Source organism: Paramormyrops kingsleyae, chromosome 14 (genome assembly GCF_048594095.1).
Source record: "Paramormyrops kingsleyae isolate MSU_618 chromosome 14, PKINGS_0.4, whole genome shotgun sequence".
Classification (NCBI taxonomy): Eukaryota; Metazoa; Chordata; class Actinopteri; order Osteoglossiformes; family Mormyridae; genus Paramormyrops; species Paramormyrops kingsleyae.
The window spans coordinates 18,855,647-18,882,948 of NC_132810.1; the positions used below are offsets into that span (position 1 = coordinate 18,855,647).

The following is a 27,302-nucleotide window of genomic DNA, read 5'->3' on the forward strand; positions in this document are numbered from 1 at the left end:
CTTGCAGTTTGCACGTCTGTTATAATTGTCCCATACTTCATAAGCATAAGTAATGTGAGGAGTATATCTGACTGGGGTGAACATCCTGTAAAATAGATCGGACCATGTGATGGGCATGGAGGGTAACATGGGACCCCCCGGGAACCAAGGCAACATGGTACCTTCCAACAGTGACCCCAGCATGTATTCTCCGAACCGATACCCCTCTCAGCCGAGGTACGACATCCAGCGTCCCCCCACCCCCACCCAGCTATCTGGCATGCTTTAAACCTCTCTGTGAATTTTCTATAGAGGGTAATAGCGTAGCGTGTGTTCGAAGTTTGCGCTCACGCTGCCGTGTCCTGTCTATGCCAGGCACGAAGGCTACAGCCAGCAGTACAGCGGCATGCCCTACGGCGGACACCCCCCTGGAATGTTCCCCCAGCAGCAGGTGAGGTGACCGCGCGTGCCGGAGGGACATCCGTCTGAACGTGGGCCCAGGCTAGCTAGCTAGCGCTAACGCTTCCTCCCTCTGCAGGGCTACAAGCGGCCGATGGAGAGGATGTACAGCGGCCCACCAGCCAAGCGACACGAGAGTGAGGTGTACGGGGTACCCTATGGCGGCCAGCAGCCCGAAATCTACGGGCAGTACGGAGGCGGCTACTCGGGCCCCGAGCGGCGCCCTCCGCAGGGCCAGTTCCCATATTCATACGGCCGCGAGCGCATGGCTGGTCCAGGCCAGGGCCCCCCACAGCAGCCCCCACAGCACGGAATGTCCCCTCAGATGATGGGCGGGGGCGGCTCGGCCGAAGGACCCCAGCCCAACATGTGGCCCCCCCGGACAGACATGCCCTACCCGTACCCCAACCGGCCCAGCCAGGGGCCACCTTCCCAGGTACCCCCATACCCCGGCATGGGGCGGGGAGACGACATGGACAGTCGGTCCGGGCAGGATGGACCGTGGCCGGGTCACGGGGGCCAACGGCAGTCCTCTTTCATACCGCCCTCCACGGGGTCCATGCCCCCCATGAGCGGCAGGCCCCCACCATCCAGCCCGGCCATGCCCAACCACATCTCCCGGGCACCCAGCCCCGCTTCCTTCCAGCGCTCCCTGGAGGCCCATATGTCACCCAACAAGGCAGCCTACTTGTCCTCCTTGAAGATGCCCAAAGTGGGAATGCCCGTGCCTGGCCAGCAGGGCGGCCCTCCCCCAGGCCAGGGCCCTCCACACATCAGGCGGGAACTGCACTTCCCTTCAGGGTCCATAGAGGGCACCATGCCTGTTCTCAAGCCACGCCGAAAACTTACCTCAAAGGACACTGGTAAATCCTGCTCAAACATGACTGTCATCACAGTTTATAAAGTACTATTGAGTTTGGGTTGGGTTTTAGAATAAAGCCTAAATATGTTGCCATTTGTTTCTACGCAAAGTTGTTCTCATAGTGTTGTAGTAATTAAACAACAGTGAAGTACATTTCCTGAGGGGAACTACAACAGTTTGTCCTTGTAGTGACGGGCACATAGCCGCTGTGCTAGCCAGCTTCAGCATGCAGTGCTAGCCAGCTTCAGCATGCAGTGCAGGTTGCCATATCAGGAACCGTGTTTTGCTCCCCCCCCCCCAGGAACTCCAGAGGCATGGCGGGTCATGATGTCGCTCAAGTCAGGCCTGCTGGCAGAGAGCACCTGGGCGCTGGACACCATCAACGTGCTGCTCTATGACGACAGCACCGTGAGCTCCTTCATGCTCTCACAGGTACGGGGTGCATCGGGGGCGGGGGGGAGGCATGAGGGCACATGAACACAAGGGCTGGGGAGCATGCGTAATTTGTAAGCCTTTAATTGTTCACTCAAAAGGTTTTAGACAGTTGTCGATCGCAGAGAGACCGAGTTGGGTTAATGGATACAGCCAGCTATATGAAGAACAGGATCATTCCCAAAAAAGGAACAGAAACTGAAAATGTGTGTAACCATATCTGATTGCAGCTGCCTGGCTTCCTGGAGCTCGTGGTGGAGTACTTCAGGAGGTGTCTCATTGAGATCTTCGGGATTCTTAGAGAGTATGAGGTTGGAGCCGCGGGCCAGAAGACACTCCTGGGACCCGGCGCCGACGAAAAGTCTGAAGAGCCTCCTGACTCTGAGGGCGAACCCGAGCCCAAGATGGAGGAAGGGGAAGGGCTGAGGGAGGAGCAACAGCCCAGCCAATCAGAAGAAGCCCTGGCTAATAAGGAGGAAGCCGCCCCAGAACTGGAGAAAGAGGCAATGGTGGATGGGGTGGCCAAGGATGCGGACGGCGAGCCACAACTGGAGGGCGAGTGGCCTTCAGAGCAACCCATCCTGGAGCTGGAGCCAGAGCCAGAGCCACGGCCCAAGCAGGCCAGCAAGTACGACAGGTTCCCGGTAAAGGTGCTGAAGAAGGAGGACGACTTTGTGGAGGACTGCTCTGACCATCTGGGCCAGGTGCAGGAGTTCACCAGCGGGCTGCTGCACTGGCAGACGGGTGGCGGGGACTCCACGGCGCACATCCAGATCCACTTTGAGAGCAAGAGCGAGGGGTCTGCCTGGGGGGCGGCGTGTGGAAGGGAGGCGGGGCCTGGGACACGAATGAGGGCAGCCAACGAGGAGGAGTGCGGAGAAGAGGCGGCAGAGAGGAGCATCACCGCCACCATCGATGATGTGCTCTGTGCCAGGCATGGCAGCTTCTCCGAGGGCGGCTCCTCCCTGGGGGCTCATGGTGGCTCATACCCCTTCCGCCTGGATGAGGCAGAGGGTCATCGTCGCATCACGGTCCTGGAGGACGAGCCACGCACCCTGGATGAGGCACCGCTGTCTACTGCCGCCACCTGGCAAGATTCACTGGCCCGACGCTGTATCTGCATCTCCAACATCGTGCGCAGCCTCTCGTTTGTGCCCGGCAACGACGCCGAGATGTCCAGGCACCCCGGCCTGGTGCTGATTCTGGGTGAGCTGGTGCTGCTGCACCACGAGCACCCTGAACGCAAGAGGCCGCCCCAGACCTACGAGCGGGAGGAGCTTGACCGTGGTCTGGCCTGCACCCGTGACGAATGGCGCTGGGACTGCCTGGCCTCACTGCGGGAGAACACCATGGTGACTCTGGCCAACATTGCCGGGCAGCTCGACCTGTCCCTCTATCCAGAGAGCATCTGCCTGCCTATCCTGGATGGCCTGCTACACTGGATGGTGTGCCCCTCGGCTCAGGCCCAGGACCCATTTCCCGCCGTGGGGCAGCACTCTGCCCTGACGCCACAACGCCTCGTCCTGGAGACCCTGTGCAAGCTGAGCATCCAGGACAACAACGTGGATCTCATGCTGGCCACGCCGCCCTTCAGCCGGCAGGAGAAGCTGTTTGCCACGCTGGTGCGCTATGTGGGTGAGCGCAAGCACCAGGTGTACCGGGAGATGGCGGTGGCCATCCTCTCTAACCTGGCGCAGGGGGACACGCTGGCGGCACGCGCCATCGCCGTGCAGAGGGGCAGTATCGGTAACCTGGTGGGCTTCCTGGAGGACGGCGTGGCCATGGCACAGTACCAGCAGAACCAGCACAGCCTACTGCACATGGGCCACCCACCCATGGAGCCACCCAGCACCAACATGATGTGCCGGGCCGGCAAGGCCCTGCTGGCCATGGCCAAGGTGGAGGAGAACCGGCCTGAGTTCGTGTTGTACGAGGGCCGGCTGCTGGACATCTCCATCTCCTCTGTGCTGAACTCTGGCGTGGCCGCCCTTATATGTGAAGTGCTCTTTCAGATTGGCCACTTATGACAAGAGACGCAGAAATCACATGTGATTGGTGGTTTTATATTTTTATTTAAATGAAATCAAATAAAGTTTGTTTTTTTATATATATAAATATATATATAGTTCCTCTGGCTCATTAACATTTTCATTTTGGAATTTAAAAAATAATTTTAATACAGATATTTAATACCTGCCGTTCCTGTGTTTTAAGTGTATTTCTTTGCTTCTTTTATATGTTATTTTTTTCTTTTGTTTAACCAAAGTTGCTGCCAGATTTTGGAGAGGGTATCTTTATTTTTCTTAATTTGAAATTAGTTTTCTGAATGTTCATACCTATATCTGTTTTGTTTTATTTTTGGGAAGCAGATTTATTTAAATTGTGAGAAATATTGTAGATAACTTATCTTGCCACGTGCCGAGGAGAACGGAGGACAATGAGAACAAAAGGAACCTTGATCTTACTTTTTTTTAAAAAGTAAATATATCCATCTCTGAGAAAATGAGTTGTGCAATAGGATTTAATGTAAGTCAGCTTGATAAGTAAGAGAAGCGTCTTTTAACATGCAATACGTGAATTAGACCACAAGAGGACAGTGTTGCATCAGCCTGTCTTGGAGAAAATTGTCCTCATATTTTTTGCTTCCGTCACCAGTGACAAAATCTGGCTTGCTTCCTTATTATTGTCACGGCTACATCTTGAGTACACTTCCACAAAGGAACAATTTTGTTTTTGTACTTCTGTTGCATTTTTTTTTTTTATTTTCTATTTTGCCGGTTGGCCAATATGTATATAATGTTGTACATTGGACACCCCCACATTTTTACCCCTTTAATTTTTTTCCCAGTTCTTCTTTTTCAGAGATGTGGTACCTACAAAGTGATGGTAGTTTTTAATCATTATTATAATTATTGTTAATGTTGTTATTTAATATTATAAATATTTTGTTATCTGGGTCATATCTTCAAGCAAGGTTCATGTAAAGGTTCCTATCTGTTTTAAAAATAATAATAAAAATTCTTGTATGCTTTGTTCTGTAGCAGACAGCTGTTCACACCACTTGCTTCGTTAACCAGATGTGATTACATTCAGATGGTTACTAGAAAAGGTTACAAAAGAACGAAGAACAGATTTTATGGGTTTTTTTTCTCCCCTCCAGTGATGCAAATGGTCATATTTGTACTCCAGAATAATGTAGTTAAAAAGAATGACAAAAACAGCAGACTATACCAACAAAGGATGTAAATGACACCTTTTTCCTCTGACTCAATATCATTTATTCAGTATAAATCTTTATACTATATGTTCCACATGTTAAGAATAAATGTACATTAAATCTTGTTAAGCACTTTGATGGCTGTTTTTTATTGCTTTATATCTCTGTTGCTGTTTGTGCCGGTGACTCGCAGAAATTCTGTAAATCCTCGCTAATGAAGCAGATGTTCATGGACACCTGCTGTACCAATGCGCCGTGTGTCCATTGCTGTCTGATGGCCTGCTTTTCTGTTTTCAAAATTGTTCATTTGGAATAACTTGTTCCTGTTGTGATTGCCCCCCCCCCTCCACCAGTCACCATGCTCAGGCCAGAGTGCATTATGGTACTGGGACACCTAAGAACTTTAAGGAAGATTCCACATCCTGATCAAAGCCCCCACAACCCCCCAAAACACATTTTTAGCTTCACTTGGAACAGTCCTCATGGGGCACTTCAGGCTAAACTACGGCATCTATATGCTGGTGATGTCACCATTAAGAAAGCGCTTTCTCTGAAACTCGCTGTATGCAGGTTCCTTTATGGGAATTTAAGTGATTATTGGGCCAGCAGTTGGTGGATTCTGATATTGCGGGACTGGAAAGCCGTTCAGTGCTGGAGCTCAAGGGGTCTGCGGGTGTGAACTCAGACCACCTGGTCTCCGGCAAAGCAAAGCCCCACTATCTGTGGCCTGGGTGCAGAGGAAGTGGACTGACCCCATTCTCTGCAGCAGCCTGCTAACTGGTTTGGGTGTTGAATCCTCCTCTGCACCACCAGATTCTGCACTGTCTTTCCCATTAAGCCTCCAAACTATTGAGTACAAATTGATATTGACAGAATTGATTCCCATTACAGCTTTTAGCCTTGTTTTTATTATTATTCTCCCTATAGATCAGTGATTCCCAGACAAGTCCCCGTTTTTACTTCCTCCCAGCTCTCTGGCAGACAATCCACATTTTTGCTCCCTACTGGGAGCATGGAGGGAGCAAATACATGGGCTTATCTATGAGTCAAAGAGGACTGGATTGGGAAACACTGCGATAATTGCACAAAAGCCAGTGGAAGTTGAGTATAAGAATGGACAGGCTCTCAAATGATTTCTTAGGCTGAGCTGTTGTACAGCACAGGGCAGTTATCTAAATCGGCTGGCACGTCGGCTGGTTTCTGACGTAACCTCCCACTCAGTATGCTACCGGAGCCAGCACTGCCTCTGTGCTGTGGTGAGTCACAGGAACCACCAGTACAAAGTGTGATGTGTGGGCAGTCAGTTACACCGGCCCCCGCCACGCCTACGTCACATGGCGCGGCAGGAAGGTAGGTGATTACCACAGGACTTCCACACAGTTTGGGTCTGAGGATGAGTGTATACCATTTATGTTGAATTGTGTGTGAATGTATAGAGAGCTTGAGAAAGGGTTAGGGTTAGGGGAACCATCACAACAGGGCTAGTATTGTGAGAAGGAAAGCAAAATGGCTCACGACTGACATGAACGATGTCATCATGATGTCATCCTGTTGCCTTCAGTCCCGCATCACTTGACCCTCTACAATCCACTTCTGTAACTCTGTCCCCATGTCACAACCAGCCAAGCTTTGTGCACAATGTCTGTTCTGGCACAACCTCCCATATCACCTGAACTTTCAGTTTCAAGATCGCACAGCAGCAGGGGTCTTTGTGTATCTTCTGCTTTCACTTTTCGGTCTGAAGTCCATTCTGGAGCATTTCAAGTAAATGGCTGATTGAGAAATAGCTCCCTGCGAAATCAACATATCCAACTGAGACCTCGTTTTTATAGCAGAGTGCAGTTTATTCTGGAAAATGGCCAGGTCTCATTTTTGACATGGTTCCATGTTATTTATGGATTATAAAAAGAATATCATGGAAAACAATTTCCTTTTGGAAGTGCTGAGTTAACCCCTTTCAGAAGCTGGCTGACTCTACGATCTGAATTCCTAAGCAATTCAAAACAAGCAAAAGCCACACATGCACTTCTTGAGTGGCTAATAATTCTCTACGAGTACAACTGTAATAAACGATGGAAAGCTATTATTCATTAGGTGTGTAAGCAGTAAACAGCAGATGTGTCCATTTGTCTTAGCGGTTGAGCCAACAACCATGCAGACACACAGGACATTTCCCTGGTGATGAACAGGAATGAATCTCAAATTCCACAAATTCCAAAGGGCTCAATGTAACACAGCACCAGTGGTTTGAGCGGGGTGAGGTGGGATTTCCTCCAATTGTACATAAGCCTTTCATGTGTGTTAAATTGGATGCTGGGGAGATATCTTCATACGTCTGACCACCATTTGGCCATCGCATGTCGAGATCTGTTGCTAGGCAGTTAGCTGTCCTATACCACTTCTGATCAAGATGAGACTGCAGGTGGTTTCACTCAGTGATTCTCAAATCAGTCCTCAGGGACCTGCAGACGGTCCACGTTTTTACTCCCTCAGGGAATTGGAAGAGAGCAAAAACACGGACCGTCTGGGGGTCGCCAAGGACTGGTTTGAGAAACGCTGGTTAAACTTATCCAGGCCCAAGAGTATGTTGCCATCATTTGATGAGGCTCCTTCACTAATGATGTATCCTGAGAATGCTTGAGGACTAAAGTGCAAAAAAAACAGGTTACCCACAGATGTCTGAGCAGCTAGGAGAACAATTTATCTGGGTTAGGAGGTTTTTTGTTTTGTTTTTTTTTTTTTTTTGGGGGGGGGGGGGGGTAGCACTCATTTACAGTAATTCCTATTCTTTTGCTCCAAATAAGCAATGCAATCGGACTGTTGTGGCCGCTAGGTGACTCAAAAACTCAGAAGGTTATTTGGATCTTAATTTTAATTCCCGTGTTTTTTTTATCGTCACCCGTCACTAGTGACGTAAAACTGCAAGCAACGCTTCGGACTCCTTTCTTATTTATCTGGAGCTGTGCCGAGGTAGTGCTCTGTGAGTCACCAGAGCAGCGATGCCTGACTGAACGGCGATGAACGGAGACGAGGAGGCCCGTTGAGTATGGTGGGCAGCCACCGCGTGGAGGAAGCGCGGGGGATCACCTGGGAGACAGTCTGCGTCACGAACGGGCGAATACGGCGCTCCCGTAAAAGGCAGGGGGCCCGCGTCACGTGACCGGGCATCCGGCTGCAAGCTGTCATTTCATTTGCGATTATCTTTCTGCTGATTTATCTTTAATTTTACAAACTGTATAAGTGTTACGACCCATTCAATGGTTAATGAAATAATGCAAAATAATATCTTCGTGGGAAATGGAGGGGGTTTCCACATATGCGTCATTTTCCTGTCAATACATCGCATTTCATGCCGTTTCAACATGTGAATACAGAAATGGCATTACGTAGAGAATCCGGTGTGAAAAATCTCGTAAAAACCACATTACGCTATACTTTCATACAGTAAGTCGTTGCGGCTCTTGATTTTATCGATACTACATGTATTCACATTTATTACATACTTTACTGTGGCTTATTAAAACAACGCCCACGATTGAACTAAATAAATTCAGCTCAACGAAAAATCAAGTGTCGTTGTATGCTGCATCTTTATGAAAATAAAATCCTGCTCCAACTTGCTAAATCAAATATATCTCCAGATTTCTTTTATTTAGAAATTCCCGAATCATGACAGGACACTCACTGTATAGTAGTAAGAGTCATCACATTTGTCTTATCACAATCTTAATTCGACCGACAGTAAACCGAACTTAATTATTTTTAAATTACGCCGAATCGCCCCACTTAATACGCCCCGAACCGAATAACAACGGCATATAGGTCTCTTCAATAATTTTTTAAGCATTCTGCTGATGTCTCTTTATATAACAGGAATAGACATCGTGATATAATTTAAGAAATTCCAGATTATGCTGCTCACACGAAATATAGTTCAATTAAAGTTCGGATTTTACTACATTACTATATTACTTGTGATCTTTTGAACGAATTCCAGCTCTGAATTCCAAAGGACATCACCATGAAGTTATTTTCAGCATTCCCAGAACAAAACAAAAAAAACGTCTCGTTTAGAACGGCTTGGGTTACGGAGACACCAGCTAACCGGAAGGCTGTGCACATTGTTAAGCAACTCGTGTTCATATGCCTGTTCATGAGATGGAATTTGTAGTTTTTATAAGAATATTTTTTGTGTCGCCCTTCAGTGTCGTGGGACCGCAACACTACACTTCCCGAAGTCCCACGCGCGGCCGTACGCGCTCTTCTCCGGACAGCTCAGCGTACTGTTTATTAGTTGCAATGAGCAGTGAAGTCGTGAAGGTGGTGGCAGAGTGTGTCCTCCGGAACAATTAAATAAGGGCTGTTTCTGTTTCGGCATTTCGTTCGGTCGATGCTGCAAGTTTCCACGCCGTCGGCCACGAAAGAAATAAAGGCGCTCGCCGTGTACCTGAACTCTTCGCGTTTACGCTTTTGAATATTGACCCGACGCGTCTCATCCGTGTTCATCACTCGGGATTCCTACGTCGTTTGTGGATTAAAAAAATCATCTTGAATGTGAGGGCGTCCCGAGCTTATGCGGCTGCCCGACTAAGCGACGCTTCTGTCGGCGAAGGTGGCCCGGCTGTCGAGCGCGTGCGGCACCGGCGCATCTATGCGGACGCCTCGCGTGTTTGCGGGATGAAGATGTCGCGCATAGTTTTAATAGCCGCTCGCAACAAACCCGGATAATCGGCGGACAAATAATCGAGAGAGAGGACGACAACCAGTCGCGCTTCTTTATTTTTTTTTTATTTTCTTGTGGAGGGTGAGAAGAAAAGGAAGGGGGTAATTTGGAGGGCTTTTGTGCTGTGCCTCTTACTGCGATCTTCAGCTGGATGTCCGCCTGCTTACGATGAACTGGCGGGGCGGCGAAGAGTAGAAAGGAAACTGTCGGCAGGAGACCAACTTCTCCACCGTGTCTTAGGCAGCCGTCCTCCTGCTTATGACCGCTTGTGTTTACTGGAGATAACGAATAGTATAGGCAGCCCGATCCGCGTAGACGACAGGCTTTGCTCGGATATTTGTATTTTGACGTCAGGTTCTCCGAAGGGAAGAGACCAGGTAAGGGTAATTTAACCAAGGATCCCTACCACTCTAGGGGTTTGTTTTGATCGATCGATTATCCTTTTAAAGACGTTTCCGATATCCTTTATACTGCTCTGAACACAAGACATTGATGACTCTTGAGTACCAGTCAATAAGTCTTGAAAAGAATACTCCCTGTTATGTAATGGGGAGTATTTCAGGCAATAGACTATGTGTACGTGGATAGACTTGTTTTTTATATTAGGGGTGAGCTTGAGATACTGGGGCTTTCTTGCAACAAGCAGGAAATCCATCACACTGTCTAGATTCGGTTTCACTGGAATTGCAGTGGACACTATGGTGAGCTTGGACATTACACAAAGTGACTTCATCATTCCCATCTGCTCTGGTTCTCTCGCAGAGACTTCTTCGGATTTCTTTTGACCGTTGTTGGGGTGCCACTGTTGATTCATGCATCTCGGGGTGTCCGATCCCATGAGAGAGTGCGAGTACAGTCAGATAAGCACTCGCAGCTCGACGCCAATGGAGTCTCCCCACAAGAAGAGGATCCCAAGGAGGAAGTGGCAAGTCTTCCCAGGCCGGAATAAATTTTACTGCAATGGAAGGATTATGATGGCTAGGCAGACCGGTGTCTTCTACCTCACCCTGGTCCTCATTGTGGTCACCAGTGGGCTCTTCTTCGCTTTTGAGTAAGTCAAATATGTATGTGTATTTGTGTCTATTTTTTTTTTGCGTTTCTATGAGAATGACGTTATTTCGCTGGTTTGTTGACGTTAGGTAAACATAACCCCAGCAACAAGTCCATTGGAAATCTGCTAAGCCACTAAAAAGTGTTTTAGATGCAGTCGTCATTGAGTTTTTCATAATGGAACGATGTATCAACATTCACAGTGGATAAAGACAACCACATAGGTGAGGTGTACCAGTAAGGTGACCATCCAGATGAAGGGAATCACTGACTTCCAAAGACGTGTATAAACCACCTTTTGATACTTTTGCAACTGTAGTTTCCAGCCTCCTGTTACATTTATCTGCTCTGGGTGTCTCTTTTCGTTTGTCTCAACACATCCAACCATCTGCGTTTGTTTAGTGAAGATGATTTCCTTGGGAGAGGGTGATTCCGCCTTTCCCTTTGTGGGGGGGGGGGATTATCTGTGAAGCTGGAGCATATAGGGGAGAAAAGGTGGGCTGCCACGGTAACTGGGAAGCGGCCAAAAGCCAACTGCCCCCTCTTCCTCTGCTGCTAAATCCTGCCCGCCACGTCCTGCCAGGGCCAGGCTGAGTGCAGCCCGCCATGTGGTTCACATTGACGAGCTCCTCTTCCCCTGCTAGCTTTTTTCCATTCATTATCATTTTAACCCGGCGTGATGCAGACTTTGGCCTTGGGCCTGTAAGCCGGGCTCTGTCTGCTTCAGCTAGCAACGAGAGCCTGAAGCAAGCACTTCCATAAGGCCAAAACCTACATCGATTGGACGCTCCAGGCTTAAAAAAACGAAGGAATTTTCTAGTACTCAATATTTTGTCACTTATCTTGTGTTATTGACCATCGCCACTTTTTTTTTTCCCTGTTTGGTTATATCTTTTTTTCGGTTTATGTTGATTTTATTTAAGGAGCACGTTGGATATTTCGCTCTGACTGTAGAACCTACAGATGGCTGTTCTCGGAACACGCTGTGTAGACACCGTTAGTCAGCCTCTTCACACTCTGCGTTCGTACAGTATGTCACTGGCCCTGTGGCACTCTGCACACGAGACCTACTTATCTTTAAAGTGCTGCAGAAAAAGACCACGTTTGCAGTACTTTTTTAGCAGCCCGGTCTTTCTCTGAAGCCCCCCCGAGCGAATGAGACACTCTGCATGGCCTTACCATGAGCCTGCCCCCTCACTTACACATGTGTGTTTCTCCTGTGTGAAACTGGGGTCCTTATGAATAATATAGAAGTATAAGTATTTTGGAATCGTGTGTGAAACGAAGCACTTAATGTCTTCCAGTGCTTTTGAAGCACAAGATGACCCCCGTAAACAGTCATCCCTGCTTTGGGCTTTAAGCAGACTACTCCATTAGTGGTAAACATTTTAAAGTGATACTTGGCACCCCAATACAGATGGTGTAGACCAGCTGATCCCTTTGCCAGTTCCTCAGTGTGGAATGATGCCTCTCATCCCTGCACTAAAGAAAACAGGGATGTCTGTGTTAAACTCAGTGTAGATCTGTGCGGCTTTCGTGTGGTTTTTAAGGGGCTCCTACAGAGGTCCAGATTCCATAACCAGCTGGTGTCTGCCAACACGCCTGTGATTCCTAGGCACGGCCTCTGTCTGAAATTTACCTGACAAAGGAAGTGAATTCGGATCCCGTTTCTGTGCTCTTATGCTTAGCGGGTTATGTTGCTGTATTTGGGTGTCTGTGATCATCTATTTCCCGCCTTGCTGCACATAAGTTATAGTATTTAGCCCTTAGATGCTGACAGGATAGAGACCTTCTGAGCCGTTAGCCTCTTTGTCTTCTGTTTTTTTTTTTTCTCCCTCTATTCTCCTGTTCACCATGCTGTGAAATTATCCCTTTATCCTGCCAGATGCCTCCATACGCCTTCCCCCCAATGGTGGTCTAGACCCCGAGTCCGCTTAGTGGGTCGGTTGCGTTCTTGCCTTGTCAAGGCGTCTGGTTGAATACCCACTCGCACGTAGTTTAATGAGATCCGCTGATGAAATGCAGCCCATTGTTATCCGTCCCCCTCAGCAGGAGCGCCTCGCATAATTCGGCCCGAACTCTTTCAACCCGAAGCCTTTGTTAGCGGAAATGACCCAAAACCCCCCGACTGACAGGGCCCTGTAATTACTCTCGTGAAAATGTGAAAAGTCACGTTTGCAAACACCGCCGCCTCCTGAATTGCGCCGCTGAAGTCTGACATTTGCACAGTGTAACTGATCATTTTAATTATCTTTATCCATTAACAGCGGCGGCAAATTGCAAACTTCCGTCAGCACTGGGCGCAGCGCTCGGTCAGTGTTGACTGTTGGTCACCTTCCCTTCCAGTGATGTATTGTGTCATTCTGTAATTATGGTCTCTGCTCCCAGCCCGTCTGTGACTTGTGCCAGAGTAAACCGACCATGCTGTCATTTGGCGTGTTGACCGACAGCATTAAGCTCACTGTCCTCGCGCCACGCTGAACTTTGCAGACTCCATGCGTTGACTCTTGGTATGGGTAACATGGGGGGGGGGGGGGGGGGGGGGTAGGCACGTACCCAGGCCATAGCAGCTGCACTGTTTGCCAACTCAACCACAGCTACCTCGTGATCCTCTGGAAGCCGTGCTGTCTGCCCCCAGGTGCCCCCCCCCCACATGCTAATAGGTCTCGTCCGGTGTGGTTGGTTCCTGCCGACTGCCCACTTGCACATTCACTCTGCACATTTTCAGACTTTCTTGCAGTTCTGTATTTTCAAACTGGTTTCAAGTTCTAGACCAGCTCATGGATTTAAGGGAAGCGGACGCCCAGGCAGACTCTTGACTTGTGTGTGTGCACTCGAGCTCCTTTGCTCTTCTGTTTTGTTGGGCTGTTGGTGTGTTTTTAATATCTTCCTCCAATGCATCTGAAGAATGGATTCTACCCAAAACCCACTATCCTGAACTTAAAGCAATAGCCCAGTACAGATGGTGTGGACCAGCTCATCCTTTGCCAGTTCCTCAGTGTGGAATGGGGCACTTAAGAAAACAGGGACGTCTGTGTTAAATTCAGTGCAGATCCGTGCAACTTTCATGTGATTTGATTAATGTGATGTCATCCTTCGCAGTAAGAAACTCCTCCCAGTCACAGCAATACAATTAAGGCACTGGCCTTTTTTGACACTGGAAATGAATATCACTCTCACACCTGTGCTATATGTATAGAGAGTGCTCTTAGGTTGGGTTGTTGTGTATTGATACCATTCTCATAGTTTATTATTTCCCTTTTGTTGCTTTTCCAGGCAATAATGCAGTAAACAATGTCTTAGTGAAATTTCCTAATGTTTCCTAAAGAGTTTCTGGCAGGTATTTATAGAGCGTTTAAGTCTGGGTATATGGCGGGTATTGGCAGGTCTCTCCATTTAGTGTTTACTGAAAACTAATCTTGAACCCAAGTAACCCACTCCCACCACAAAGAGATTCCTTCTCGCCTTGCTCAGAGATGCGTATCTCTGTCTTAGCACTGCCTTCGCCGTCATTCCCGAGTCGGAGGGGCGGGGGGGGGGGGCTCACTTCTGCTTCCCCTCCAGGCTTCCCCTGGCCCCTCTTGCGCCGTGACGAGTCCGTGCTGACTTGCGGCAAGCAGAACAGCAGCATGGCGGTGCTGCCTCTGTAGGGAGGTGGCTGCCGTGAATAGCACCTCACAATGGATAATGTTGGTACCTGCGCTGCTTGCTAAGTGTCCCTTCCACTGGAGACAAAGATGAAAGGAGCGTGACAGAGATGGTGAAGAATCTGTCGGAACCTGTATGCCATCATGGCGTGTGCTGGAAGGGACCAAAGACATTCTTCCCTTTCTTTCGCTGTCAGTGATGTGACAGCTAACGATTTTGTACAGAATATTTATGTCTCTGTTGCATAAGGCCCTTCTGCGTTTCCTCTAGCATAAAGTTTAATCCGTTGTAATGAGAACCATTTGTCATTGTAAAGTTTTATCCGTTTCTCAAATGGTTACCTGGCTTATCGCGGCAGGTCGTTGATGTGTGTGTTTATAAGGGCCTTCGGAATTTATATGAGCATGTTGCTGGCTGATGTAACCTTTTATTGTGCCTGGTAGCGGTTTTGCGTACGAAGACCCTGGCCTTCTGAGAGCCTCACTGAGGTGTTGACTCGGTCCCGAGGACACTGGGTGGAATTAAGGGTTGGTAAAGTATCTGATAAACCATTTACTGGCACGTTTCTGTTCTTTCCGCCTGGTTTGTACCAGTGTTGCCGAGACTGCCATCCCAAATCAGCCCTACATATCGTCTCTCTGTTAATCCTCCACATGCCACATCAAGTAGCTTTCAGTCAACTGTCTTTAATAGCCAATTTGAGGGTTTTCTCCTACAACCCACTCCCCCCCACTGTTGGGCACCCTCATCCTGATTAAGATGGCGGTTTGGGAATCGAGTGAATCCTGCTATAAATCTGGTTTCTTTATTTTTCTTTATAAAAATGACTGTCTGTTTACAGATACACTCACTTCACGATTACTCTGAACTCTATTATTAAAAAGCATTGATTTTAAAATTTTTCTTCTCGAATTACTCCCCAATATGATGGAAGGAAGATGACGCATAGATGACGAGGATCCAGATAAAGAGCGAAAGCATCATTTGTGTAGAAGCATTTCATGGTAAAAGTGAATGAAAACGTAGTCATCTGCCAGTATTGCAAAGCAAAACTTAAATATCATCACGGTGCGACTGCAATGCAAATATATCTTAAAGGAAGACATCCTGGTTTGACGGACTCGCCCAGTAATGGGAGGTTAGACACAGAAATGTCCCATCTAGCCTTTCTGTGTAGCCTAGCCTGACTTTGCCATCTCTTTGACTTAAATCATTTCGTTTAATGTACTATCTACGATTCCTGTATGTCAGAACCATTGCCGCTTAAATTAAGTTTAGCCCCACTGCTTAGCCGCATGATTTTACATAGTACAATACATATAACCAATTAGAATTGAATGTATTATGTGTTAGGGCTGGATGATACTGGGAGAAGTTCACATTGTATTTGCGGTATTTAGGAGTTGAAAATTAACTGTAAAGTCAAATATAACGTATCTACTAACAGTATGTCAAGCTGTGCTGCCGTGAGTTTTGCCAGCAAACAAAAAGCAGTATCGGTGAAACTTGTGCTTGATATCTTCTTTATGGAATGCAAAATGTTTCCATGCAGTGGAAAATGAATGTCCTTTTGTGACCAGTCCTCGTTCGCATTTCACCTCTACATTTATTGTTAAATTTATCCCAAACTCGCCACAAGATCTATTAATGAGTCCAACAGCAAGGACAAGAATGATAATGTCTTGCAGAGCGCATGCAGTGCTTATGCAAGTACAGCAGCGGTAAACTTTAGACTGAATTTTTTTTTAAAGGATATGCTAGATAATGGAAATGGAATCATCATTAAAATTGCAAAGCTGGCTAAGTTTTGTTTCCTCTGACTGAGGAAAAAAATATTTTATCGCAGCTTTTGATGCTTTGAACCCAGCAGACTGTCATGGTCCTTGTGGTATGACAATCGCATGTGCATGAATGTCTATTAAAATTGCACATCGTTTAGTGTGTGTGTGTGTGTGTGTGTGTGTGTGTGTGTGTGTGTGTGTGTTCCCTTTTGCCGCATCCTCCAGTTCCCTTCCACTGGCCAAAAACATGCAGCTTAAGTGCAGTGCCTAAACTGATACTATGTTCGATGGAGTTTGCACCAATTGCAAATGTATAGGATGACATTATGAACGATTACTCAATGAACCATCAAATTAATTGGTAGATTTTTCTATGCCTTTCAATCATCCCCATTACTGTATATGTGTCCACCTGCCGCAGCACAGGGTGGGAGCCCTCCAGCGACCACCTGCGTCTCTGTTACAGCAACCAGCTTGGCGGCTCTACTGTGGGAGTATTGGGTAGAACTGGTGTGTGTGTGTGTGTCCTGTCTGTCTGTCTCTTTCTCTGGTACTTTCCCACATGCAGAATTTTCGCAGTGGTTACAGGTAGCACAGAGTACAAATTACTACTTGTACCCAAACAGACTTATTAAGTTCTAGTAATTAGTGTTCTTAATAGTCTATTTCACCCTTAATGCAGCAGATGTGACATTGTAACACTGATCCAGGCTGATTTTGAGATTTTGAGGCTGTTCCTTTCCCGCACTTCAGCGTCTTCGATCTGCCCCTTCATATGACGATATGAGATGTCTGCTGTCTGCTCAGTGTGTTTAGGTCCCACAACAGCCGCGTTCAGCAGGTAGTTGTGGTTGTCCACACCTCCTTGGATGTGTTGGCCCGTGTGGGGAGAGCATCCATTCAGTTATTCTTGCCCACCCTGCGATGGACAGGCATCTCGTCCGTACAGCTCCCCTGCCTTGCGGCTTAGGCTGCGTGTGACTCTGTATTGGGTAAGTGCTTGGAAGATGGAATATGTTCATTTTAGAATATGAACGGTAATTAGCCTTATGATTTCATGTATATATGGGACTGATGTATGTTCAGTTTCTTTGAGATGTGTAAACTGGCCAGAGTTGATCATATCAGAGTATAATCAGAGATCAGAGTTAATATGACCTTAATCTGCCTGGGGCCCTTGTCTTTGTTTCTGAAGAAATTGCAGGATTCTTGTCACCTGCAAGCTTTTCGAAGCCTGTGTCCTTTTTGGCTCGATCAAGAGCTGAATCCACTGGATGATGAGGCTGCGGGGCGGTTCGGCCTCCATGAGGAGAAGGTCGAAAACACCTTTTATTTTAATCGAACTGAGAAGCTTTTAGCATCGATCGAGTCATTAGCGTGAGGGGCTTGCCAAAGATCCAGTGCTCATGGCGGACGGATGTACTTTGCAAGAATCACCCGCCTTTTCACATCCAAGCGCGGTACGGGAGATGCCAGCACTGCCCTCCCTAGCTGTCGCGCTTGAAGGAGGACGCCTGTACGTGGAGGACGGCTTCCAGAACTTTACTGGGACCTTCATTTTTCCATCGTGCAGTATTTCAGATTTTGTAATCTGATCACCATCTTGCAATAGTCATGAGAAAATAAATGTATTTTCAGATGAATTGCCGCCAGATCTCTCTCTGGACCATCGCCACAATGGCCGGGCCATTCATCCATGACCTCTCGCCTTCTCTGTGTCTGGTGTTGGCGTGTTGGGCTATTTCTGCTTTCCCCTTGGGGAGGGGAGGTGTGCCCTAAAATGTTTTGACGCAAAAAGGGCGTCATATGGAATTATTGGAAATTAAACCCTGGATTATATGCTGTCTGCTTTATCTGCCTCCCTGCTGTGCATGAAAGGCCTGCAGTAATTGCGACCACCTCCGGGTTGCGGAGTTGCCGCGCATCGAGTGCCCTTTCTGCTGATGGCTTCAGACTGACACATGCGGCTGACAGGCGGTGCCCCTCCGGAGGCAGGAGGCCGGCACTGGGTGATTTACTAATCTCCGGTATTGGCTGTACTAGCCGTAAGGATCCTTTTGTCATTATTTTTTTTTTTTGTTCTGCTCGAGGAAATATTTTGCATTCCACGTTGGGTGCTTGTCATGCCAGGTGCAGAGTTCTGGATTAACTGTAACCTTCATGCTCCCCACCCTGCTCGTGACATGGTCATTGCCTTTCTTATACCTGCCTTTGGGCTGTGGTTGGTTGATGTGTAGTTACCTGGCATGATGCTAGGAATGCTGGTCCCGTCCCATGTGAACAGTCTGTGTCGTTGAATGTTCACGTTAGAGAGTCATGCAGCGAGTGAGGAGCAGTCTTGGTCCTGTCGGTCAGAAGAAGGCCCCACAGTGGAGTTCAGTACTCTGGGCTCACTGCGGGTCTAGATGACAACTGATGGCACCGTTCCACCCCACCATAAATCTGTGGTGACTTTGCGCAATCATTAGCCTAACAGCTCAGTGGATGACAACATCTTTGGTGGGGGGGCTCAACTTTAACTTGTGTTTGTGTCTGTTTACTGCATGGGTTTGGGGGTGGGGTCCCCATGCAGCCAGTAGAATTGTTTCTTGTAGGGTAAACCGCCCCCCCACTGTGTCACAGGGAACGGCAGGTCTGAGGAAGCCGCTGAGCCTTGCTACTTGTCTGCGGTGATCGGGATGGTTCCGGTGGCACGTGGACCAGGGCTTACTACGAGGTTCTGGGGTGAGGGTGAGGTAGGGAGCACAGGGAGGAAAGGGTGACCTGTTTTATTGTTCCACTTAATGTAGAACAGGAGCCTATAAGAAGCCCTGTGGTGCTGGGAAGTGCTCTGAGGGGTGATGTGCAAAGGCCACCACGGGGTGATGTGTAAATGCCACCAAGGGGTGATGTGCAAAGGCCACCTCTTGCAGTTATATTCCGTTAAACAGGAAACTGGGAGGGGGGAATACCCCTCTCCTCCTGCCTGTTTCATAATCTTATTTTTGCGATTCCAAAAGCAGACATTTCATTGGCTGTAGCTGGCTGCTCCCCTTCCTGTTTGGACTTTAATTGCTTCTGATCTCTACCACAGCTGACGGTTTATAGTGTCCATTTGTGGAACGTCTCCGACGGAGGGGATCCCAAGGTCTCTGTGTCCCCCCCCCTTCCCTTGGAGGGTAATTCGTGCTCCTTGAGGCTCCTGCTCCCAACCCATCCCACCCCGCCCCATGGTAAGAGGAACTTGGCTCATCTTTGTCGCAACAGTGACGGGTCATTTCCTTGTGACTGTTCGTCATGCTTTGCCTGTCACCAAGTTTATTAAATAAACACGGGTGCCGTGCATCCGGCAGGAACGGGATACTACGGAGACGGCCGCACCTGACTGCAACAGCACTTCTCCTGCAGAGAGACGCATCCCCCACTAGATCTGTGTTGTTAATGAACATCTTCTGCAGTCTCCCAGCACCGAAACGGCCGATGTGCTCTTCTGTCGTTTATTTCATGGTGCAAGCATTCCTCGTTTTATTTTTCATTCTTTTGGAGTTCAGTTGTCTTATTTACCAAGTTGTCGATTTCTAGCCATTATGTTTGTAATGATGCTTATCTGATGCTGTAAGGAAGAGCGGGAAGTATGAATGAATCTCATCCCTGCATTGAATGTTGCTGCTCGCAGTCTGCTGACTGTTTGGAAATACCGGATGCATATTGTCGTGCGTCTCAGCGATTTAGACAGTAGGTACTATGGTAGAGAAAGTGTGTCACATGTTTTTGTGCCCTTTAGGTGAGGCTAGAAGTCCTCTATCTTTCCTGTGGTTTAGGGGTTTGCTGGTATCTAGGAAGGTTGTTAGTTTGAGTCCAGTGACCAGTCTAGTAAATGTACCACTGTTGGGCCCTTGAGAAAAGCCCTGCACCCTGGTAAACGCTTCAGGTTTAGGTTTCAAAAACCTAAAAAATGCCAAAAGTTTTGTGCTTTGCTTGGTTACTTATGGTTAAGGTTAGGGCTGGGTGGGGGTTATGGGTGTCATTGTTGGGATAAGGGTTTTACCCATAGAAATGAATGGAAGGTCCCCACAAAGATGTGTGTGTGTGTGTGTGTGTGTTTCGTAGGGGATGGGAAATGCAAAGATTGAATTTCATTATACTTGGAACAATGACAATATAGGCATTCTATTGTTTATAAAATACATCAAGATATTCTCAGCCCTGCATCCTGTCAGAGCTAATTGCAGCTGATTGTGTCATCCTGCCGCCCATATCTTGGTCTTATCCTGTCGGCACAGTCCACCAGAAATGCTGATGAGATGGGCCTGCTTATGGTTTGGGGGCCCTCAGTTTGTCCCGAGTCTGTCTGGGGTTGCATACGGTGACCGTCAGGGACGGGAACAGGTGGGCTGTCACAGAGTTTGAGTATGAAACCACCACTGGCAGCCACTTTCCTCGCTACGGTTAAGTTGACTGGCATGTCTCGAGCATGTGGGAGGCCATAGCTTTACTCTGGGGAAGCGCTGCAAGCCCTGTTTGCACATCCAGTTGAATGGTCTCCTTCAAACTTACAACCAGCTGAAAGAGCAGCCCTATCTACCAAGATGTCTTGGCACCTGGGATGGATCCAGCTCCTTGCCGTTTGGTTTTGATGCCGTTGTCGTCTTGCTGGAGTCTTTTTAATTTGATAGCTCTGGGGGGAAGGGAGGGAAGCAGGCAACACCGTTGTTTTTAAATACCTGAGCGACTCATCAATTCTTCATGCTGTTCCTGTAATTGACGAGATTGGTTGAGCTAATCACACGCAATGCAACCCATGTGATGTTTCGACGACTCTTGCTTGCACACCTGGACATTATGGTGCGTGTGGGTCTTTGAAAAGTAGCATGAAGCCAGTTTCAAGTCCTTAGGCTTGGAGGATGGAAAGGGGGGAGGGGGAGAGGCTGCCCCCCATGTTGAACTCTCTCTAATGGTGTTTCACTCTGCTTGAGGCTAGAATGGTTTCTGGTGAAATGCCATCCAGTAAACATTTGAGATGTACTCCTGGTGTGCAGTGGTACCTTCTGATTCCTGATAAGCGTTTACCTGAAGTGCACTGCATGGGAATGCTGATGCGATGACTCAGCTTGTCATACCGCTGCTGCCTGCTGTGGTCGTGACCTTCCGCCCTGTTTAGCCCTCTTCCTGTCAAACATCGGCTGTCTGATGGTGCCTCACTAGTGACATGCGGTGTGGTGCGTGGTCCTCTTGTTGCTTGGTACCGGGTGACCGCATTTGAGGGCCTCCATCCCATGCATAGTACCCGCTGAGTTGTGTTTGGTCCTGCAGGTTGCTATTCGTCGCCGCAGTGTTTCCGTTGGTAACTTTTCTCGGTGGTTTTACCCACCATGTAAAAATCTATCGACCAATCATTTAATCCAGCGCCTTTATAACTCATTTTGCAAGCCCAGTTCTCACCGTCCCCCCCCCCCGCCATACATGCGTCACGGAATTCTTGGTTTAATAGACGCTCTTATAAATCTCTAATAAAATTACTTGGGTATTTTCTAAGGAACAGAAAAACCAATGAGGTAGGTAAACAGAGCAGGTCTTCAGTTAGGTACGCTCTCCTCTCTCATACCTCATACACACTCGCTGAATTCTGCTAATTTATAACTATTTTACTGTTACGGTGTCATGTGAGAGTGGATACCCGTTAATCTATCCCCTGGCGACCCAGTAAGGCTAGTGGTAACTGTCTCAGCTTCTGTGTGAATGAGAAACCATAACAGAATCCCGTGTTCAAGAAGGGCAAGGTGAGGGTGGGGGGGGGGGGTACTTCTCCCCACATATTAGGTAAGAATTCACAACACCCGTTACTCACTTCCCACAAAAACAGCACTAAGGTTGTAACTTTGTTACTAGTTTACTTTGAGTGAAGCTCTGGAGATGGGCAAACTGTTGAGGACATAATTTAGCAACCTCTAAAAAACTTTATCAGCATCAACTGTCACTGACAAAACACTAAGCCTATATAAATTTAAATTTATATAATTGTGTACCTTCATAGAAAGAGAGGAAACATGCCATCACTAAACAATAATGTACAAAAACGTGCAACTGTCTGAATCCTCCCCCCCCCCCCCCGGGCACTATGTCCCAAGGGAAACACTATGCAGCCTGGTCTTCATAGGGGCCCCCTTCATCACCAGCTTGGTTTCGCCATAGTGCAGATTCTCATCAGCTTGCCGAAGTTGAAAGATCAAGTGCATGATCATAAGCTATGAAAGGCCTTCAAAGATAAACAAAACATTGTGTGTTGGAAGGGTAATTTTTGAAGATATTGTTCTCCCCATTCCTTAATCGAGCTACGCTTTGCATCCCAACGGACTTCCTGAGGGATAAGCCCTTTCCTACCTCTGTCTCACATGTAGATATATGCAGTCTGGTTCTTTTTCAGCTTCTGAAGGCAACATAAGAGGGATTTTTTTCCCCCTGTGTTCCCTGGTGAGAATCACAGTTCTGTTCCAGACGCATCATTTTGTGCCCAATGCATCCAGATGGAAGGGAAATGAAATGATTGTTCACTTTTTAATTTGAATGCGTACAGTCCACTGCTAGAATGTAGCATGACAATTTAAGCATACTGTTGATGTGTGTGGAAAGGCATCAGTTGTTGTACCATTTAGTGCAATATTAATATTAACCAGAACTGTAGACTATAAAAATATCCAAGCTATTAGGCTGTTGGGTGAATGAGGGGCCCCAAAAATCTAATGTCCTCTAGAGCAGTGATTCCCAGTCCAGTCTTTGGGAGCTAGAAGCTGGGAAGTAGCAAAAACATGGACCGTTTGTGGTTCCCCGAGAGCTGGGATGGGAAACGCTGCTTTAGAGCGCCTCGCTCCTGCTCTCCCTGTATCAGCTTCACGTTCCTAGGATCTCCAGCCACATCAGGGATAACTCAAGCAAATGTGCAGATGGGCCAGGTGAATGTGTCAGGTGGCAGCAAATACCTCTGTGCACCATACCTTCATTCACCCGTGCAGAACCTGCTGCCTCTTGGGTCAGTAGGCGTAGCATTCTAACCTAAATTTCAGGAAGCAGTTTCTTCTGTTACCCCATGAGAATTATGTTTGGCTGACTTTCACCTTCTAATCTTCTGGAGAGGCCATCAGTCAGGCCCTTTCTTTGGGACGCAATTGTAGATAATTCGACAGTTCCTGGACAGACGTACATCCTTGCAGGTGCTTGCAGAGTCATTTGAGGTTGCGGAAATGTGCACGTAAAGAGTGCATCGTGGAGTGAGTAAGCGGTTAAGTACGTTGGGTCATCTTGGGATTTTACACTCTGGAATTACCTGTAGCTTAGACTTAAAGAATGATGAAAATCTTTAGTCTGCATGGATTTTCCTGGCTGAATTTTAAAAGTGAACCTTGAGGGGACATTTTTTCTTTTTTGGAAGAGTGCAAAAATTGTGTGCAAAGCAGTTTGAAGGCTTTAATTTAGGAAAATGTTGTATGTGGTGTTTTCAGTCCTCCAGGGACATGTAGCAGATAGTCATTTTTAATACCTATTAAAGGAGAGGTGGGCATGGAAAGTGTAGATTTAATGGTTTACTGGGAGCAGGCTGGTAATAATGCCTGAGTTTTGTATGCTTCATACAAGATACACTTTCCAATTTTCTTTCACTGGAAAAAAGCTTGCACTGTTGAACCCAAACTTCGACGTGGACGACACGCATCAAGTCTGTGATTGTTAGTAAAACACCCTGTTTACACCGGTGAGCCAAAGCGTTTTGTACTTGCTCATTATCTGTGATGAGACTCAACTTAAGTAGGTCACAAAAGCCTTGTGATCCAGATTCTGCAAACCTACCCCCAAATCAGCTGGGTCGACCTCCCAAAAAAATCTGATTTAAAAGGCTTGTTTAGTTCTTGTTTTTAACATTTGTTTGCCAATCAGTTGGGTTTATTTTCACATCATGCTTTTCCCAGAACATGTGCTCCAGAGGACTGGACAGTGATCTTCCTAGGAAGATGGTGTACTTCATGTGGATTTTTGACATCCAGGATGATGCTGATGTGATATCGTAGAGTGATTGAGCCCAGCTGTGGTGGCACGCATGGCCAGGATTCAATTTTCACTCTCTGTGGGGTATGCTGTGTTAGCCTTTGGTAAGCTATAGTAGCGAATTGATCAGAGAGTCTCCTGAATCGACCATGTGACGAATGAAAGGAACACAATTTTTTGGGGGGTGGAGACTGCCATTTCCCTAGGCCAAACAAATGGAGAATGTCACCCCGTGCTGTAACTACCTATTTTGGTATTGCCGTTTGGATGACATCATAGGCTGATGGACAGATAGCATGAGGCACGAACGGAGAGATGAGGTGAAGCATTGACCAGCTTCTTCACAGCGGAGTCCTTGTTTTTTCCTTTTTTTTGGTGTGTGATGGTTTCCCCAGCAACCACTTGTCTTCTAGAAGCTCCATGTGTGCTGGTGGAAGCTTGCGTTGCTATAGCAATGAGTGCCTTTGAATAACATCCCAGTTTAATTTTTTGAGCGCTCGCTTGCGTCACTCCCTGTAAAAGATGCGTGCCTTCACATTTGCGTTGAAGAACCCGCTCGTCAGGAATTCCTTAAATTGCAGCCTTTTGAAAAGCATATACTTGGTTACGGAAGTGCCCAAAACCGCGACCTATCGAGACGTATACCCGAAAAAGCAATGTGCTTTCCAAGTGTACGCGAAGGCTAAATGACCCACGAGGGTGGCTGCAGACCCAGTGAGCAGTATTGTGTCGTTTACACCATCACTCACCAGTATAGAGGTTTGTCACGCAAGTTGTGTATGTTTCTGTAGGGTCTGGAGAAACAAGAAGGGGGCAACTGCTAATTCACAGACCTTCAGTAACTTGCAGCGGTTTCTGCAGCAAACACCGGTTTGTGGTGGAGTGACAATGGCTAATGAACTTGAGGACCCTGCCAGCGTAAGGCTGCAACCTCAATAGCTGCTTGATGTTTGTGTGTTCAGTGGCCACTTGCCGAATTTTAAAGTCCTTCATCTTCTCAGCTGTAAACATTAAAGCATTTGTTTTTGCACACTTTTATCCTGTCCAGATTTCATTGCCTTACCTTTTCGTCTTTCCCAAAGCTAGGACCCATATCAAACTCACTGTCCCTGATATGGGACTTGTTTTTAATTATGGGTGTAAATTTAACCTGTGGGGGCATCTTCGTGTGTCACGGCACTCCCAGGTCTCGGAAAATTGGACTGTAAGCAGATGAGGGATATAATTACGGGGTTGCTTCACAAAGCCGCCTGTAAACTGGCTCGGGCCTGAATCCTGCTCTCATGTAGCTAAAATTAGTTTGCCCCCCCCCGCGGTGGTGGACCTGTACCAAAGGTGTACCTGCCCAGACAGGGCTGTCATTTGCATATTCGTAGTTCATCCAGCCGTGAATAAAAATGTAAAAATTTTATTTTTTTTTATGTTTCTTAGCAGTTCTCAGTGGTTTAAAATAGTTTTTAACTTTAGCACATGGTGTCATTTATTAACGATACCGTCAGCCGGGCAGCGTAGCTGTGCTCATCGCGGCTCTTTCCCATCAGCCTGTGATCCTTTGGTATTTGGTTGGCAGGCTGGCACAGCAGTTGTGCCGAGGGTGCCGCGCCCTCGGTGCCGGCTGATTTGGATCCCCGAAGAACCGTAATTGCACTGTTAGCCCCCTTTTTCCCTCTGCCAAGCCAATCAGTGGTGGTGGGCATGAGTGGCTGACTCCGTTCATGCATTCAAATGAGCCCCGGTTTAGGTTTGTACTATATGTCCACTAACCTTGGGGCAGGGGTGGTCAATATTGATAATTTTTTAGTCTATAATCAATTGCCCACCACCCCAAATCAGTAGTTTTATAATCTTTGGACTTATTTTGTTCAGCTGCTTGTGTAAAGGTACTGTGTGGGAAGGCCGGTGTTTTAACTTGTGGGGGGGGGGGGGTTAATGTCATCCTACTGAACTGACTACTGAATAATATAAGCATGGACTCAGGCTTTCCCCTTTAAGTGTGATGAGTGCGCACTTTCCAGAGGATGTCATTAAAAATGCACCCAATCATTTCTACTGGTTTTAAAAAAAGCTTTGACCGAAACAGTGTCCGATTACGTTATTGTCATGTTAATAGCTCTGTTTGCTGCGTGAGTCTGTGGGATTTGTCAGACATCAGACCGACACTGGTACCTGTCATCACTGGTGCTGTGCAAAGAGCATTTTGAAAACACGGGTTTTAACGGCGGTGCTGCGATACACACCGCCATGCTGTTCGAGTTCGGTCATCGAAAACCCATCCAAATAGTTCCGTTTTCTTTGGCCAGCTTGCATGGGTAACTGTGGTGTCGGTGATTATGTAAGTATGTGTTGTCATCGAAATGAACGTCCCTCACATTAGAGTAATGACAGGGTAATTTGGTGGAGGTGGAGATGCCCTTTAACATCCCTTAGTCCTTGTTCCTTGCACCGCTCTGTCCCCGTTTGAGTAACCGTGTGCAGTTAGCAGTCTGTATTAACCGACTCGCACCCTGCTACTGGTTAGTCTTGTTCTTCCTTGTCCGCAGCTAAAAGTCACAAGGTTTAACGTCTCGGGTTGTACATCAAGTTAAACTGGAGTGCAGTTTCGTAAAAGAATTTGTGAAGATAAGACGTTTTCATCCCCGACTGAATTTCCCCTTCCGTTTTGCCGAGGAAGTGCCTACGGTGGCCCTGGAACATTGCTGGCGAATTTTAGTATCATAGTGAGCTGCTGCTTTTTCTGTTCTCTCATCCTTTTGTCTTGTTGTGTCGAACAAAACTGCCTTTTTCTGGCAGCTTTTAAATATGCATCTCGACCCTTCTCAGAGTCAGCTGCAGGAAGACCTCTCTCGATTTTAATATTTCAGTTCCTCTTTTAAGATGTGTACTGAACACATCTGTGTGCGTCTAAGATTTGTTGTTTGTAATGAAAGCAGGGGACGTTTCACAGCCTCGAGATATCCAGGTGCCTGACATAACAAGCGGATTAAATTGAATCCACAAGAGCAATAAACTATTAATAAACTGAGATTGCTAGTTTTTGCTCTTGTTTTAAAGCACGAACAAGGACTACAGTGTGGAACACAGTGAACGATGCACCTCCGGGCTCATCATGGCCGCCGTAGCCATGTATTCTGGCCCTGT

General features: G+C 47.3%; 2 protein-coding genes across 2 annotated transcripts in view; both read left to right on the top strand.

The window, feature by feature from the left end:
• The window catches only part of arid1b (AT-rich interactive domain 1B), a 103,846-nt gene extending 98,759 nt beyond the window's left edge, over positions 1 to 5,087 (top strand). The window contains 5 exon segments of the mRNA XM_072698973.1: positions 97 to 216; positions 355 to 430; positions 518 to 1,301; positions 1,602 to 1,732; positions 1,963 to 5,087. Of these exon segments, the coding sequence (XP_072555074.1) occupies positions 97 to 216; positions 355 to 430; positions 518 to 1,301; positions 1,602 to 1,732; positions 1,963 to 3,759 (2,908 nt within the window). The 3' untranslated portion in view covers positions 3,760 to 5,087.
• A 4,118-nt stretch (positions 5,088 to 9,205) lies between these two features.
• The window catches only part of LOC111841883 (zinc finger DHHC-type palmitoyltransferase 14), a 38,817-nt gene continuing 20,720 nt past the window's right edge, over positions 9,206 to 27,302 (top strand). Inside the window, exons 1-2 of the mRNA XM_072698763.1 lie at positions 9,206 to 10,049; positions 10,435 to 10,723. Coding sequence (XP_072554864.1) covers positions 10,485 to 10,723 — 239 coding nt within the window. The 5' untranslated portion in view covers positions 9,206 to 10,049; positions 10,435 to 10,484. The remainder of the gene's footprint in view (positions 10,050 to 10,434; positions 10,724 to 27,302) is intronic.